Raw genomic sequence first — 19,062 nt, 5'->3', positions numbered from 1 at the left:
AAGAAGATAGCTGACAGCCGCTGATGGAGGCTTCGAGTTCAGGATGTCTTCTGCACTCTGGTTTCTCGATGTCTGCCGCGCGACGTGTCTTCCAGCAGGGTGATGAGGGTGGAAGCCTCTCTTCGACGTCCGTTCCGTGGACGAAGCCGCCGTGGATATAAACTGCCGCAGGGTAAGAATTGGACTCGTCGCCACTGTTAAGTCTGTGTGTTCTAGTTGTAATTACTAACACAGACTACAAGATTAAAGTTCAACAGGTCTTTACTGGTTGGAGGTCAGGACTACTACTAAATACAATATTACTACACAGTGCTTATATACCGGTGGTCACCACCGGTATTACGTATACAGCAGCCAGAGAAAGTAGTACATCTCTTAAGGTGGAACAGGCTTAAGTTCTCTTAAGGTGGAACAGGTTACATACACCACACGATATAGTCCGCAATTTTCCTGTGTTGAGTAGTTCCACTAATATATGTTGCGTATGCAAAATTACCTTTCCCATCATCACTATTGGTTCGCTTACTCGCACCGCCCATGTGGCGCAATCTATTGCAGCCACACATCATGGCATCGCCTTCGCTACTGAGTCTTTCTTTTTGCAGAGTAATACGCAACGGGTCTCTGTTTCCCTCCGTGATCTTGCGTTACCACGGCTGAATAACTCCCTTGGTCCTGGTCACAGTACAAGTGGAAGGGTCGGGTGGGATCTGATAATCCTAGGGCAGGGGCTGTTATTAATTCCTGTTTAAGGGCCCTATATGCTTCCTCCTGCTCCGTCTCCCATTCTATCTTATCAGCAACGGGTCTCCCCGCTTTAACTAACCGTTGAATCGGCTCTGCTTTCCCTGCAAAGTCTGATCTAAAATTCCTGCAGTAATTAAATACTCCCAACACTTTCCTCACTCCCCAGACAGTCACTGGCCTTGGCATGTCTTTTATGGCTGCCTTTGTTCCTGCGGGAGTGCCTTATACCCCTGGCTAATTTCGTGTCCTAGATACTTTACTTTGGACAGTCCAACCTGTGCCTTTTTGGGTTCAATTTAAAGCCAGCTTTCTTAAGTGTCTGGAAGGTGGCTAGTAATGCTCCCATGTGTCCTTTGGCATCCTCTGATGCAATCATTATGTCATTGACATATTGGAGTAGGGCACTCTGGTACTTTGATAGGTATAACTTGTCTTAAAGTTTGACTCAGTACATGGTGGAATATATTTGGACTATTGTGGAACCCCTGTGGGACCCTGGTCCATGTATCATGTCTATCCCTGACAGTAGAGGCGAATTTCCCTTGTGATTCCTCTGCCAATGGTATGGAACAGAACCTGTTCACTATATCCAAGACTAAATATTTTAAAGTCTGGTTTCAGACCATTAAATATCTTATTCAATACGGTCTACACAAATTTACACCAACCAGAATTTCACCATGGCCACAATGAAAGTCTGGTTTTAATAGCCATGGTGTGGAGATGCCGGAGTTGGACTGGGGTGGACAAATGTAAAAAGTCACACAACACCAGGTTATAGTCCAACAGCTTTATTTGAAATCACAAGCTTTCGGAGCGCTGCTCCTTCTTCAGGTGAAGTGGAGAAATGCATAAAGACACAGCTTATATAGTCAGAGAATCATGTCAGATGTTTACAGGTAACCTGTAAACATCTGACATGATTCTCTGACTATATAAGCTGTGTCTTTATGCATTTCTCCACTTCACCTGAAGAAGGAGCAGCGCTCCGAAAGCTTGTGATTTCAAATAAAGCTGTTGGACTATAACCTGGTGTTGTGTGACTTTTTACATTGGTTTTAATAGGTTAATTAGCTTCAATAACTCCAATTCAATCCAGATCAAACATTTTCTTTTTAAAAACTGACCAGTATCACTTGGAAAAGAACGAAACCATAGCCACATTAACAAAAAAACAATTACCCATTCCTTGTAAACATTCAAATTCATTTTCTTCCAGGCACATTGACAACTGTGACTTCAAGACTGAAGCTTATCTTTTGTAAAACAATTAACAAACTTAAAACAACACACGCTTGTCCATCCTTCAAGACAGGTCTTCAAAGGGTTAAACAGCTTTTAGCTCTCTGTACAAAAGAGTGGGTGGAGCTAAAACACACAACAGACATTTTTTTTTAAGGACAGACTTTCAGACAAACGGAATACTGTAACTTCTTAAACATCCATAGTCAGGAAAACTTTCACACTTTAATCACACACTTTCACACAAACTGAGATCCCAGCATTTTTTAAGGTTCCTTTCACTCAGCAGTCTTGTGTTTTATTTGTTTCAGCACAGATGTTAATAACTTCCGTGTCGGTAAAACTTTAGGTTTTTCTTTCTAAACCATCCCAATCTCCTCACTATCATTCCTTCCACTATGCACTGACCTTGTCTTCATTACAGCAGCACACTTGGCGCCTACCTTTTTTATCTGTCTTTTCCTTAACTTTCTCATACTTATCACGCACAAATTCATACAGCAAGTTACGTTATGCCATCCTGTTTGTCCATCGATGCCTATCGAGTACAAATTCACATGGGAGTTTAGATCTTTTGGCGTCCTTTTTGTTCGCCATCCTTTTAGGGTGGATTTGCTAGTTCCCCCCTCATTTGTTACCTCTGGGACTCCCCCGGACCTCCGGGACTCCCCTGGACCTGTTACCTCCGGAACTTCCCCGGACCTCCGGGACTCCCTTGGACCTGTTACTTCCGGGACTCCCCCGGACCTGTTACCTCCGGGACTCCCCCGGACCTCCAGGGACCTTTCCCTGCTTACACGGTTTTAACTCCACCTAGATTGGATTTTCCCTATATCCAATCCTATGTAATCCGAGCTCCTCAACTTATTCAGACATTTTCATTTTTTCAATGTCCTAATGCACACCCACGTTGCTTTACTCACGTATCCGGACTTCGCCTCAGATTCGTTGGATCTCCGGCCCTGGGCTTCGATACGAGGAGACTACGTCAAGTTGTAAGGGTAACCGGGAGAGCTTCTTCTCTCTGAGACGGACCCCCTGATATAAAGGGTCGACATCCGCCTTATTCCCAATCAATCATTGAAAGTCCGGAGGTTCGTTCAGTAAAGCAACTTTATTACAAGTTAACAGGGGAGACATTCATCTGGAATGAATGCTCTCTGATCGCTAAGATCCCCTGCCTTATATACAGTTTTTTTGTTCTAAGTCGTGGCTTACATCATACAGTGGATTTCGGGTGCAAATTCTTGCGGCCCGTGTGCACATTTTGACCATTTACATAGTCCTGTGACCCCATACGTTATCTTTACCACATTCCTCAATTAGTAACTAATGCTTTGTGCACTTTATTCAATTAGCAACTGACGGTTTGACCATTTGACCACATTACACCATACTCCCCTATAGGACTTGTACATAACAACTCCTTATATGGTTGGATGTATGCTCGGTTCCTCAATTCCCTTATTTTAGCCCTTTAAACTCTTTCAAAATTCCCCAGCTGCCGTGGTGGGATTTGAACTCATGTTAGTCCAGGCCTCTGGATTACTAGTCCAGTAACATAACCACTATGCGATCGTTCCCGTAAAAGCAATGATAAAAACACAGATAAATGTGAGATATTACATTTTGGTAAGAAAAATATGGAGGTCACTTATTACTTGGAAAATAAGAATCTAAATGGGGTAGAGGAGCAAAGGGATCTCAGAGTACAAATACACAAATTACTAAAAGTAGTGACACAGGTAAACAAGGCCATAAAAAAAACCAAGCACTAGGGTTTATTTCTAGAGGGATAGAATTGAAAAGTAGTGAAGTTATGCTAAACAGCCATTCGACCCAACCAATCCATGCCGGCATTTATGCTCCACTTGAGCCTCCTCCTGTCTTTCCTCATCTAACTCTATCAGCATAACCCTCTATTGCCTTCTCCCTCATATACTTATCTAGCCTCCCCTTAAATGCATCTATACTATTTGCCTCAGCCACTCCCTGTGGTAGCAAGTTCCACATTCTCACCGCTCTTTGGGTAAAGAAGTTTCTTCTGAATTCCCTGTTGGATTTCTTGGTGACTATCTTATATTGATGGCCTCTAGTTTTGCTCTTCCCTACAAATGGAAACACTCTCTCTGTATCTACTCTATCAAAATCTTTCATAATTTTAAAGACCTCTATTCGGTCACCCCTCAGCCTTCCTTTTTCAAGCAAAAAGAGACTCAGCCTGTTCATTCTTTCCTGATAGGTATACCCTTGCATTTCTGGTATCATCTTTGTAAATCTTCTCTGCACCTTCTCCAGTGCCTCTATATCCTTTCTATAATATGGCAACCAGAATTGTATGCAGCACTCCAAGTGTGGCCTAACCAAGGTTCGATACAAGTTTAGCATAACGTCGTTACTTTTCAATTGTATCCCTCTAGAAATAAACCCTAGTGCCTGGTTTGCCTTTTTTATGGCCTTGTTAACCTGTGTCACTACATTTAGTGATTTGTGTATTTGTACACCGAGATCCCTTTGTTCCTCTACTCCACCCAGACTCGCACCCTCCAAGTAATAAGTGACCTCCCTATTCTTCCTACCAAAATGTAATACCTCACATTTATCTATGTTGAATTTCATTTGCCAATTATATGCCCATTCTGCAAGTTTATTAATGTCTTCCTGTAATTTGTTGCAGTCCTCCTCAGTATTAACTATCCCCCCACCCCACCCCCACCCCCCAATTTGGTGTCATCCGCAAATTTAGAAATTTTGTTTTTGATTACAAAGTCTAAATCATTAATATAAATTGTGAACAACATTGGTCCCAGCACTGATCCTTGTGGAACATCACCTTCTGCCACTGTGAATAGCTACCCTTTACCCCTACTCTCTGCTTTCTGTCTTGAAACCAGCCAGCTATCCATTCTGCTAATTGTCCTCTGACTCTGCATTCCTGACCTTATTCATTAGCCTATTATGTGGTTCAAAAGCGAAGGCCTTTTGAAAATCTAGATATATTACATCTACTGCATTACCCTCGTCTACTCTCTCTGTTACCTCTTCAAAAAATTCAATTAGGTTGGTTAAGCAAGACTTTCCCTTTTGAAATCCATGCTGACTATTTATTGGCCCAGAAATTCGGGTCGGGGGCTTCCCGCGGGTGCTGTCAAGACTTATAAATACTACGGCCCCAAAATAGCAGTAAACCTTCAAATACATTTTTTTTAAATCACATTTTTTAAATAAACTATAAATTACATTAAATAACTATTTTAAACAATAACTTAAATTTTTGAATTTTTAAAAAAATATTCTAACGGGGCTAAAAATAAACTTAACCTTGCTTTAAAGTATTTAAAAATAATAAACCTGTGGAAAAAATGTTTTAATTTTAATTAATTGACCACTTACCTTGTAAAAAACAGGCCTTATGCCTGCTTTTTACATTTCTAAATTCTAAAGACCTACCCTCCCAGGAAAACCTGTAAAAAAAACGTAAGTTCAAAGCGCACACGCAGTCTCCCCCGCGCACGCGTTTGACCTCTGAATCCCTGCTTTCAGAGAAACGGAAGTGCCGGTTTCCCGCGCATGCACAGTGCATGCAAGAAACCAGCACTTCCATCGGGCCTATGGGTGAGTACCCCGTGCGTACTCACCCGTGGAGTCCCGAATTTCTGGGCCATTATATTTTTGGTTTCTAGATGTTCTTACATTTTCTCCTTTAGTAGGGATTCCATTATTTTTCCTACCACCGATGTTAAGCTGACTGGTCTATAGTTCCCTGGACATGTTCTATCTCCCTTCTTAAATATAGGTATTACATTAGCTATCCGGCAGTCCTCTGGCACTACACCTTTTTCTAACGAATTACTAAATATGTGTAGTAATGCCTCTGCTATCTCTTCCCTAGATTTTTTTATAATGCACAGATGTAATCCGTCCAGACCAGGGATTTTATCCTCATTGAGTTTCATTAGTTTAGTTAATATATCTCCTCATTTTATTTCAAATGCAGTTATCTCATTACTAATCTCATCATCCGATGCCATCGCCACCTGTTCTATCTCCCTGGTAAATACTGAAGCAAAATAATTATTTAATATCTCTGCCATCTCTTGCTGCCTGTAGTATTATCCTGTCCATCCCTTAGTGGCCTATTTCCCATCCCGACCTTCCTTTTTTTATTTATGTGCCTGTAAAATATTTTACTATTTTGTTTTATGTTCCTTGATAAGTTAATTTCATAGTTCCTCTTTGCTTTCCTAATTGTTTTTTTGACTTCTCTCCTAATCTCTTCATATTCTCTTGTTATGCTCTCCCTTGCTGCCCATGTCTCATTAGTGTTTAGCTTGTTCTTTTTTAGCAGAATATATTTTTCCTGCACTCTATGTCATTGTTTGCCAATATTGTTGCCCATTTTATTTTCCCAAGTTGTATTCTTAGCCCCTCAAAATTAGCTTTTCTCCAACCTATTACCCTGGTCTTTGTCATACTTATGTCTTTCTCAATTATTATCTTAAAGTATATTATATTATGGTCACTATTGCCTAGATGTTCCCCTACTTTTACTTCTCTTATCTGCTCTGTTTCATACGGCAACCAGAGCTTTACACTGTACTCCAAGTGTGGTCGAACCAAGGTTCGATACAAGTTTAGCATTACTTGTCTACTTTTTAATTCTATCCTCCCTAACAGCTGTCTGAGGCTGAACCACACTGTTCGCAACCTTGGTGTCATATTTGACCCTGAAATGAGCTTCCAACCACATATCCGCAGCATAACAAAGACCGCCTATTTCCACCTCCATAACATCGCCCATCTCCACCCTTGCCTCAGCTCATCTGCTGCTGATACCCTCATCCATGCCTTTGTTACCTCTAGACTTGACTATTCCAACGCACTCCTGGCTGGCCTCCCACATTCTACCCTACGTAAACTTGAGGTCATCCAAAACTCGGCTGCCCGTGCCCTAACTTGCACCAAGTCCTGTTAACCCATCATCCCTGTGCTCACTGACCTACATTGGCTCCCGGTTAAGCAGCGCCTCGATTTAAAAATTCTCATCCTTGTTTTCAAATCCCTCCATTGCCTCGCCCCTTCCTAACTCTGTAATCTCCTTCAGCCCCACAACCCCCCCCCCCCCGAGATATCTGCGCTCCTCTAATTATGCCCTCTTGAGCGTCCCTGATTATAATCGCTCAACCATTGGTGGCCATTGCTTCTGTTGCCTAGGCCCTAAGCTCTGGAATTCTTTGCCTAAACCTCTCCGCCTCACTACCTCTTTCCTCCTTTAAGACGCTCCTTAAAACCTACCTCTTTTGGTCACCTGCCCTAATTTCTTCTTATGTGGCTCAGTGTCATATTTTTAGTTGTCTTATAATTCTCCTGTGCAGCGCCTTGGGACGTTTTACTACGTTAAAGGCACTATATAAATACAAGTTGTTGTTGTTGTTCAACAGCTATATATTGTTAGTTAGTTGGTTGATGGAGTTTACACATTATATATTATTAGTTGATAGTGTTACGTAGTTATATATTGTTGGTAAGTGTTTAGTGTGTGCTCAGGTTCACAGTCATGCTCCTAACAAGACATTAAATGGAGAGAACAAGTCAGAACCTGGCCAAGGGAGTCTGCTGTTAATAGGAACAGATACACTGGCCCAGGCAGTTCATGCAGTTGGGTACTTCGCCCCATACATTACATATACAAATGAAGGTTTTCTCCCTTTGTCTATTTCTATCTCTATCTATTCATGCTGTCTCCATCCCAGGGATACAGGAGTATGTGGGGTTGGAGTGTAGCACTGGGCCAGTTGTGTGTATCTTTATTTCACGCTCTCTCTGTCCCAGGGATACTGGAGTGTGTGGGGCAGGAGCGTAGCACTGGGCCAGTTGTGTGTATCTTTATTTCACGCTCTCTCCGTCCCAGGGATACTGGAGTGTGTGGGGCAGGAGCGTAGCACTGGGCCAGTTGTGTGTATCTTTATTTCACGCTCTCTCTTTGTCATATATCAATAGTTCTGATTTTTTTTCCAGTGCTCACTGCTCACTAATGGTCCCTGCCTGATGCTGGCTCTGGATAGAAATAATGGAGTCTGCTGCTTTAGTACACTGCTGACGAGGTGAGTAAACCTGTCACATCTTTAGTTCCTGACTGCCTATCCTGAATTTTACCTTTGGTTATTTCATTACAAAGGTGGATGGAGAGACTGGGGGAGAGGCTCTGCAAGACAGGTAGATTCCTTTTTGTCAGAAGTCAAAAGAAAAACTAGCAATGTTAATCCCTCGATATTTAGTGTAGACCCAAATATTCCAGCCCCAAAATCAGCAGGTATCTGTTGACTAATAGAGCACACAGTAAAGCTTGCTGCCACCCTCACAGAGATAACCGCAGGAGCTCGGAATTTGGTTCATTCCGAATTGCTCTCATTGAAGATTGTCTTCTCAGGTGGACGTATTGCTAGATTTAACCCAGAAATGTTGTTAACTGTAGTCTGAGGGTTTCTAGCACAGACAGTGGGCCTTACTGATTCACTGAGGCTCGTGGAATGTCAGTGTGCAGTTGTGCTCTGAACCTTCTGTAGTTGCAGCAACTCTCCTGCTCCATCCATCACTTTGTGATATCTGCTGTTCTCCAGAAAGCCCTGTTCCAGTGTCCAGGAGCAATGATTAGACTCATATTTTAGCATCGCCAGTTTATCTTATAACAGGATCACTGACCTGCGTTCTTTCTCTTTATGATCTCCTCCCACTGCCTCAAACGAAGCATAACTAATGAGTTCACCCCCCCAAAAAAAATTAGAGTCATAGGGGGAAAAATTTGGATGGTTTGCGCCTCCCGTTAGCACCTTAAGAGGGCACTAATGGGGCGCAAAGCAACTAGCGCCCATGCGCGACGATGTTTGCGCCGCTCACAAAATTAACTAGACATTTTGCGGCAGCGCTAAACACTACCGCCACGATCTCCTGCGCCGGCAGATCGTGACGTCAGTCAAGAGTGCAACGCCCCGGTAGCGCCCCAGACCGGATATTGAGTGGTGCCCCCTGTCTTACCACCTGCCACTAGCAACGACAGGTTGAGGGGAGCGTTTTGCAGTCGGGAAGGGACTGGGGGAGCACTATTTAAAGGCGACTGTTTCCTGCCTTTTTTTGTCGGTGAAATTTTTGCACCATGCTTTCTGAGTGAGAGAGACTGCAGGAGATATTCAAAGCTGTGTTGAGGAGTATTGGGTACTGAGCAGCACTTTGCAGGTTCTTTCTGATTTGATCTTCCTTGCACCGATTTAGAAGAGACGATGGGGGCTGCACTCTGAGCTCCTTCCCTGGGCCTCTCCATTGTTCTTTCCAACAGATTTGGTGTACAGGTCTCTCCAGGCCGAGATTCAAGGCTGCAATGAGCAGGGTGTGGATGGAGAGCAAGATCAACCCTCCCCTTTAAGAACTGGCCGGCGCCAGTGTGTCTGTGTTCCATTGCTGACTGACATCACATGAGCTTCACCAGCGCTCTGAGGTAGCGCCTCGCTCCTCAGCCTTTGCGCCTTAAGACAAGTGTGTAACGCCTGATTTAGCACTCCAATCACCTCCAGGGGCGATAAAAGCCAAGTTTACAGTTGGAGGCAATAATTAGCGGCAGGCGCTAAACTTTGCGCCCGGCCGATAATTGCGCTCCAAATGGGGCGATACTGAATTTCTCCCCCATAGAGTCATAACTCTATGACGATGATTCCTCTGGGGAGTGCAGCAAGAGCCAAGTCCATGGCACTACGGGTGGCTCAGCTGCACGGGTGGCGGGGGGGGGGGAGGAAAAAGAGTGGAAGAGCAATAGTGGTAGGGGATCCGATAGAGTCATAGAGCCATAACGGCACAGAAGGAGGCCATTTGGCCCATCGAGTTCGTGCCGGCTCTCTGAAGAACAATCCAGTCAGTCCCATTACCCACTCTATCCCTGTAGCCCTGCAAGTTTATTTCCCTCAAGTACCTATCCAGTCTCCCCTTGAAAACATTGATGCCTAGAAATTGGCCTGAGGCGCCCAAGTGGCGCAAAGTTCACCTGGGCGCTGGAATTTGCACCGCGATCGCCGCATTAGCGATCGCTGCAAATTCAGTTGAAGTGCCCCTAGAGGGAGACGGGGCTCCGCGTCCCTCTTAGGGCGCTGAAAGTGAATTTCGCAGCGCTACGTCTCGCAGCGCCACACACTGCAGCACGGCACGCTGCGGTACTGCAGGCCTTCCTCCCACTGTTAAGGGGGAGGGGCCTGCAGCCGCGCGAGCCCCGATCGCGAGTGCCGGCAAAAGAGCCCGGCACCAAGGAGAAGTGCCGGGCTCTCGGAAAACAGCCGGCAATGCCGCGGGGGCGGTGGGGGGGGGGGGACCAGGAGGCCAGGGATGGAGGTGCTGGCAGGCGGCCGCCAAAAAAGCGGCCGCCCCGCACCTCCACCTTAACTTGCACCTCTGCCGGCGCAGCAAGGCCCCGTGAACCGGGCGCGGGTAGCGAACGGCGCTACAGCGGCATTCGCTACCAAATATCGCGATCGGGGCGCGAATGGGGCGCTGCGCACACCGATGACGTCATCGGTGGCGGCGCAGCGCAAAAGGCTAACGCCACCATTAGCGCCCCTGCTGAATATCGCGGGAGGCGCAGCCAGTGGCGCTACAGCCACTGACTGCCTCTTTAGGCGCTAACAGGTGGCGCTACTCACCCAATTTCTCCCCGAGTGTCTCCGCTTCCACAACTTCCGTCGGCAGCGAATTCCAGGTCATCGCCACTTGCTGTGTAAAAAAGTTTTCCCTCACATCCCCCTTGTATCTCTTGCCCAAAACCTTCTGGTAAATCTCCTCTGCACCCTCTCAAGAGCCTTCACATCCTTCCTAAAGTGTGGTGACCAGAACTGGACGTAATATTCCAGTTGTGGCCTAACCAGCGCTTTATAAAGGTTCAGCATAACTTCTCTACTTTTGTACTCAATACCTCTATTTATGAAGCCCAAGATTCCATATGCTTTGTTAACCACTCTCTCAATATGTCCTGCCACCTTCAGGGACCTATGCACATTACCTCCCAGGTCCCTTTGACCCCGCACATTCTTTAAAACTGTGCCATTAAGTGTATATTGCCTCTCCCTGTTCTGCTACCAAAATGCATCACCTCACACCTCTCTGTATTAAATTCCGTCTGCCCATTCTGCTAGCCTTTCTATGTCCTGTTGCAGTCGATTGGTATCATCCTCACTGTTTGCCACACCCCCAAGTTTGGTGTCATCGGCAAATTTAGAAATTCTACTCTATATTCCAATATCCAGGTCATTTATATATATCAAAAAAAGCAGTGTCCCCAGCACTGACTCTTGGGGAACACCACTGTCTACCATCCTCCAGTCTGAAAAACAGCCATTTACCACAACTTGCTGTTTTCTGTCCTTAAGCCAATTCCTTATCCAAGCTGCCACTGACCCACCTATTCCATGAGCCTCAATTTTGTTAAACAGCCTTCTATGTGGTACTTTGTCAAAAGCCTTCCGAAAATCCATGTAGACAACGTCCATTGCATTCCCTTCATCAATCCTCTCTGTTACTTCATCAAAAAATTCAATTAGATTAGTCAAATATGATCTGCCTTTTACAAATCCATGTTGGCTCTCCTTAATTAGCTTAAACCTCTCCAAGTGCCCGTTAATTTTTTCCTTGATTATTGTTTCTAAAACTTTACCCACCACTGATGTTAAACTGACCAGCCTGTAGTTACAGGATTGTTCTTACACCCTTTCTTGAACAATGGTGTCACATTTGCCACTTTCCAATCCTCAGGCACCTCCCCCGCATCCAGGGAAAATTGGAACATTATGGCAAGCCCTTCCGCTATCTCCTCCCCCAATTCCCTTAGTAACCTGGGATGCAAGCCATCTGGACCAGGCAACTTGTCCACTCTAAGCATACCCAGCCTTTCTAGTACATCCTGTCTATCAGTTTTCACCCCTTCCATTGCTTCTACCTTTTCCACTTCATATTTTGTCAGCATCCACCTCCTTAGTAAACACCGATACAAAGTACTCATTGAGTATTCTAGCCTTTCCCTGCACCTCTAAGCATATATCACCTTCTTTGTCTTTGATAGGCCCCACCCTGCCTCTTACTACCCACTTACTGTTTACATGCCGGTAGAAGATTTTTGGGTTCCCTTTTATGTTAACCGCCATTCTACTCTCACATTCTCTCTTTGCCAATCCTATTTTCATCTTCACATCACCTCTCAACTGATAGGGGAGCAGACAGGCGTTTCTGCGGCCATAGATGTGACTCCAGGATGGTATGTTGCCTCCTTGGTGTCAGGGTCAAGGATGTCACTGAGCGGCTGCAGGACACTCTGAGGGGGGAGGGTGAACAGCCAGAGGTCGTTGTCCATATTGGTACCAACGACATAGGCAGAAAGAGGGATGAGGTCCTGCAGGCAGAGTTTAGGGAGCTAGAAGAGAGATTTAAAAACAGGACCTCAAAGGTAGTAATCTCCGGATTATTGCCAGTGCCACATGCTAGTGAGTACAGGATTAGGCGGATAGAATGCGTGGCTGGAGAGATGGCGCAGGAGGGAGGGCTTTAGATTCCTGAGGCAATTGGGACCGTTTCTGGGGAAGGTGGGACCTGTACAAGCCAGACGGGTTACACCTCAACAGAGCCGGACAAATATTCTTACGGCAAGGTTTGTTAGTGCTGTTGGGGAGGGTTTAAACTAGCTTGGCAGGGGGATGGGCACCAGCGTATTGGAGTAGAAAAGAGGAATAAGGTGCATAAAAGAGTGAGTGTGTTGGATAGTACTAGAGAAGATAGTACTCGAGGCAGTAGTAGTACCATATTAGATAGGAGCAGACTAAGAAAGACTATGAAAAATTAAAAAATGGGTTTAGAATGCATGTACGTAAACGCACAAAGTGTGGTGAATAAGGTTGGTGAGCTACAAGCACAATTAGCCATGTGGCAATATGATGTTGTGGCAATAACAGAAATGTGGCTTAAAAACGGTGAGGACTGGGCACTTAATCTTCAAGGGTACAAGGTGTTCAGAAAAGATAGGGAAGGAAAAAAGGGAGGTGGGGTGGCAGCGCTGATTAAGGAAGATATTGTAGTGTTGGAAAGGGAGGATGTTCTTGAGGGGACAAGGACAGAATCCATTTGGTTGGAGTTGAGGAGCAAAAAGGGTATGATCACGCTATTAGGGTATTCTATAGGCCTCCAAATAGTGAGAGGGAGGTAGAGTAACAAATCTGTAGAGAAATCGCAGAGATATGCATGAGCTATAGAGTGGTGATATTGGGGGACTTTAATTACCCAAATATCGATTGGGATAATGCTAGGGTAAAGGGAAAAGAGGGGGAGGAATTTCTGAAATGTGTTCAGGAGAATTTCCTTGACCAGTATGTTCTTGGTCCAACTAGGAAGGAGGCATTGCTGGGGAATGAGGTGGGCCAGGTCGACCAAGTGTCTGTGGGAGAACACTTGGATACGAGTGATCATCATATCATAGCATTTAGATTATCAATGGAAAGGAGCAAGGAACAATCTAGAGTGGAACTTCTAAACTGGAATAGGGCTAACCTCAATGGGATGGGAAAGGATCTCGCCAGGGTAAAATGGAACCAAAGACTGACAGGAAAAACTGTAACGGAACAATGGGTGATCTTTAAGGAGGAGATGTTCCAAATACAGGCTAGGTACATTCCAACAAGAGGGTAGGGTAAGGGAACCAAAGCAAGGGCTCCTTCTGTGCCGTTTTGACTCTATGACTCAAAAAAAATTACTTTAAAGGATTTCACACAGTGTAGATTCATCCCACAAAATGTAATTGGCTAATATCAAAATCTGCAGGATTGCCAATTGATGCAAGCCTCTTCATTAATCAAACATGAGTGGACTTGTCAGCCAAGGATAAGTTGTGATTTGTCAGAGCAGCACCCCTCCCTGCCTCTCTCCCTCCCTCCCCCTGCCCCCCTCTCCTGCTCGTAAGTACCATGGAGTCTGACTCCTGTCATATCTGAAGAATGTTTACGATGAGGAGGACAGACTTTCTACCCTGTATGTTCTTTGAATGGAAGCATCCCCTAGTGGCAGTAACTGTTGATCCAGTCTTCTGCCCCTCTCCATGGGAATTAGAATGTTTATTGTATATAATGGGGGAGATTGTCACTGGCGTCGCTGAGTGGAAACAAGGTGTCAGCGAACCTACAAGGGTGGCAAAAAATTTAGCGCTTGTTCCTGTTCCCAATCCGGCTGATAACAGCTTCAGTTGAGCCGGAGAGCTGCCTGGTTCCGCCGGCGGGTCCTTTGTTGCCCACATTGGAGTCTGATAACGTATATAGGATCCCAATTGCCATTTTGGGACTCAACTGGGTAGAGCCCACACCGCCTGGTTACACCCGGCAGTCCAGCACAAGGGGAGCCAAAAAGGTAAGTTTTTAATTATTGTTGTGGGGCCAGGAAGACCAGTTATACGCCACAAAAATAATGTGGTTCGGAATCCCCCACAAACTCCTCTCCTCCGCCCCCTGGGGGTTGAGTATTGAGCCGTCCAGCATTGAGCTGGCGAGCTGCGACGAGAAGCCATTTGCCATCCGCCATATGGTAATGTGGCCCGGCCCTGAAAATGAACCGAGACAGCAATCAGCGCTACCGGCAGTAGTCGGCCAAACAATAGTTCAAATCTGCACCAATGTCTTTACAACTCCTGCAAAATAACTAAATCATCAACACGAGAGAAGCATGTTTATGAGCTGCAGGAAGGTGAATAACGCGGAAAGTGCTACTGCTGCTATTGTAGGGCTGCTTCTGATTCTCCCCATTGCCAACTTGGATTTCTTACATTTAATGAATATGAATTGCAAGTTAGGTCGTCAAACTTTTTCGGGTACAGGAAGCAAAAATCCCCGGAGTGAAAAAATGCAAACAGAAGTATAATTATTTTCATAAGTAATTTAAATGTATAGGAAAAAATTCCAAAATCAACTGCCCCTGTCTGTTTCAGCCTTGCTTGGGAAAAACTGGAGCTTCAGGATTGCATGCAGTATTTCATCTATCCGAAAAGTGAACTGCAGGCAAGTACTCAGTACAGCAGCCTCCCGCACATCTGGCTCACATCTTACATGCCTGTCTCACATCTTACACACACCTGGCTCACACCAAACACACCTGTCTCACATCTTACACAGCTGTCTCACATCAAACACACCTGTCTCCCATCTTACACACACCTGGCTCACATCAAACACACCTGGCTCACACCAAACACACCAGTCTCACATCTTACACACCTGTCTCACATCAAACACACCTGTCTCACATCAAACATACCTGTCCCACATCTTACACACAACTGTCACACATCTTACACATCTGTCTCACATCAAACACACCTGTCTCACATCTTACACACACCTGTCTCACATCTTACACACACCTGCCTCACACCAAACACACCTGGCTCACATCAAACACACCTGTCTCACATCTTACAAACACCAGTCTCACATCAAACACACCTGTCTCACATCAAACACACCTATCTCACATCTTACACACCTGTCTCACATCAAACACACCTATCTCACATCAAACATACCTGTCTCACATCTTACACACACCTCTCACATCTTACACACACCTGTCTCACATCTTACACATCTGTCTCACATCTTACATACACCTGGCTCACATCAAACACACCTGGCTCACACCAAACACACCAGTCTCACATCTTACACACCTGTCTCACATCAAACACACCTGTCTCACATCAAACATACCTGTCCCACATCTTACACACAACTGTCACACATCTTACACATCTGTCTCACATCAAACACACCTGTCTCACATCTTACACACACCTGTCTCACATCTTACACACACCTGCCTCACACCAAACACACCTGGCTCACATCAAACACACCTGTCTCACATCAAACACACCTATCTCACATCTTACACACCTGTCTCACATCAAACACACCTATCTCACATCAAACATACCTGTCTCACATCTTACACACACCTCTCACATCTTACACACACCTGTCTCACATCTTACACATCTGTCTCACATCTTACATACACCTGTCTCACATCTTACACACAGCTGTCTCTCATCTTACACACACCTGTCTCACATCTTACACATCTGTCTCACATCTTACACATGCCTGTCTCACATCTTACACATGCCTGTCTCACATCTTACACACACCTGTCTCACATCTTACACACACCTGTCCCTCATCTTACACACACCTGTCTCACATCTTACACACACCTGTCTCCCATCTTACACACACCTGTCTCACATCTTACACACGCCTCTCTTCCATCTTACACACACCTGTCTCCCATCTTACACACCTGTCTCACACCTTACACACACCTGTCTCCCATCTTACACACACCTGTCCCACATCTTACACACACCTGTCTCCCATCTTACACACACCTGTCTCCCATCTTACACACACCTGTCTCCCATCTTACACATACCTGTTTCACATATTACACACACCTGTCTCCCATCTTCACAGAAATCACAGAAACCCCACAGTGCAGATAGAGGCCATGTCGGCCCATCGAGCCTGCACCGACACATATCCCACCCGATCCCCGTAACCCCTACACCAACACATATCCCACCCTATCCCCGTAACCCCACGTATTTAATCCCCCTAACACACTAAGGGTCAATTTATTATAGCCAATCAACCTAACCCGCACATCTTTGGACTGTGGGAGGAAACCGGAGCACCCGGAGAAAACCCACGCAAACACGGGGAGAATGTACAAACTCCACACAGACAGTCACCCGAGGCCGGATTCGAACCCGGGTCCCTGGCGCTGTGAGGCAACAGTACTAACCACTATGCCACCGACACAAACCTGTCTCACATCCTACACACACCTGTCTCACATCAAACACACACCTGTCTCACATCAAACACACACCTGTCTCACATCAAACACACATCTGTCTTACATCTTACACAAACCTGTCTCACATCAAACACACACATGTCTCACATCAAACACACACCTGTCTCACGTCTTACACATGCCTGTCTCCCATCTTACACCCGCCTGTCTCACATCTTACACATGCCTGCCTCACATCTTACACACACCTGTCTCCCATCTTACACACACCTGTCTCCCATCTTACACACACCTGTCTCCCATCTTACCCCCCTGTCTCCCATCTTACACACACCTGTCTCCCATCTTACACACATCTGTCTCCCATCTTACACACACCTGTCTCACATCTTACACACACCTGTCTCACACCTTACACACGCCTGTCACATCTTACACATGCCTGGCTACCATCTTACACACCTGTCTCACATCTTACACACACCTGTCACACATCAAACACACCTGTCTCCCTTCTTACACACAGCTGTCTCACACCAAACACACCTGACTCACACCAAACACACCTGTCTCACATCAATCACACACCTGTCTCACATCAAACACACACCTGTCTCACATCTTACACACACCTGTCTCACATCAAACACACACCTGTCTCACATCAAACACACACCTGTCTCACATCTTACACACACCTGTCTCACATCTTACACACACCTGTCTCACATCAAACACTCACCTGTCTCACGTCAAACACACACCTCTCTCACATCACACACCTGTCTCACATCTTACAAACACCTGTCTCACATCAAACACACTCCTGTCTCCCATCTTGCACACACCTGTCTCCCATCTTACACACACATGTATCACATCTTACACACATGTCTCACATCTTACACACACCTGTTTCACATCAAACACACACCAGTCTCACATCTTACACACACCTGTCTCACAACAAACACACACCTGGCTCACATCAAACACACACCTGTCTCTCATCTTACACACACATATCTCACATCTTACACACACCTGTGTCATGTCTTACACACACCTGTCTCACATCTTACACACACCTGTCTCTCATCTTACACACACATGTCTCATATCTTACACACACCTGTCTCACGTCTTACACACACCTGTCTCACATCTTACACACACCTCTCTCTCATCTTACACACACATGTCTCACATCTTACACACACCTGTCTCATGTCTTACACACACCTGTCTCACATCTTACACACACCTGTCTCACATCTTACACACACCTGTCTCACATCTTACACACACCTGTCCCCCATCTTACACACACCTGTCTCCCATCCTACACACACCTGTCTCACATCTTACACAAACCTGTCTCCCATCTTACACACACCTGTCTCACATCTTACACACACCTGTCTCCCATCTTACACACACCTGTTTTACATCTTACACACACCTGTCTCTCATCTTACACACACCTGCCTCACATCAAACACACACCTGTCTCCCATTTACGCACCGGTCTCACATCTTACACATGCCTGTCTGACATCTTACACACACCTGTCTCACATCTTACACACACCTGTCTCACATCAAACACACACCTGTCTCACATCAAACACACGCCTGTCTCCCATCTTACACACACCTGTCACACATCAAACACACCTGTCTCCCTTCTTACAAACAGCTGTCTCACACCAAACACACCTGACTTACACCAAACACACCTGACTCACATCAAACACACACCTGTCTCACATCAAACACACACCAGTCTCACATCTTACACACACCTGTCTCACATCAAACACACGCCTGTCTCCCATCTTACACACACCTGTCACACATCAAACACACCTGTCTCCCTTCTTACAAACAGCTGTCTCACACCAAACACACCTGACTTACACCAAACACACCTGACTCACATCAAACACACACCTGTCTCACATCAAACACACACCAGTCTCACATCTTACACACACCTGTCTCACATCTTACACACACCAGTCTCACATCTTACACACTCGTCTCACATCTTACACACACCTGTCTCACATCAAACACACACCTGTCACACATCAAACACACCTGTCTCACATCTTACACACACCTGTCACACATCAAACACACCTGTCTCACATCTTACACACACCTGTCACACATCAAACACACCTGTCT

The 19,062-nt window shown here is 45.4% G+C and overlaps 1 protein-coding gene across 2 annotated transcripts in view; it reads left to right on the top strand.

The window, feature by feature from the left end:
- LOC147110697 (dynein axonemal assembly factor 8-like) overlaps positions 1-19,062 on the top strand; it is a 603,273-nt gene that overhangs the window by 320,819 nt on the left and 263,392 nt on the right. For both annotated transcript variants that reach the window (XM_086000918.1, XM_086000916.1), the window contains exons 9-10: positions 8,008-8,093; positions 14,981-15,050. In XM_086000918.1, coding sequence (XP_085857044.1) covers positions 8,008-8,093; positions 14,981-15,050 — 156 coding nt within the window. The remainder of the gene's footprint in view (positions 1-8,007; positions 8,094-14,980; positions 15,051-19,062) is intronic.

This window comes from Somniosus microcephalus, chromosome 11, assembly GCF_052327205.1.
Source record: "Somniosus microcephalus isolate GS21.2 chromosome 11, FLI_Smic_1.0, whole genome shotgun sequence".
NCBI lineage: Eukaryota > Metazoa > Chordata > Chondrichthyes > Squaliformes > Somniosidae > Somniosus > Somniosus microcephalus.
This window is presented reverse-complemented; position numbering and strand designations above follow the sequence as displayed.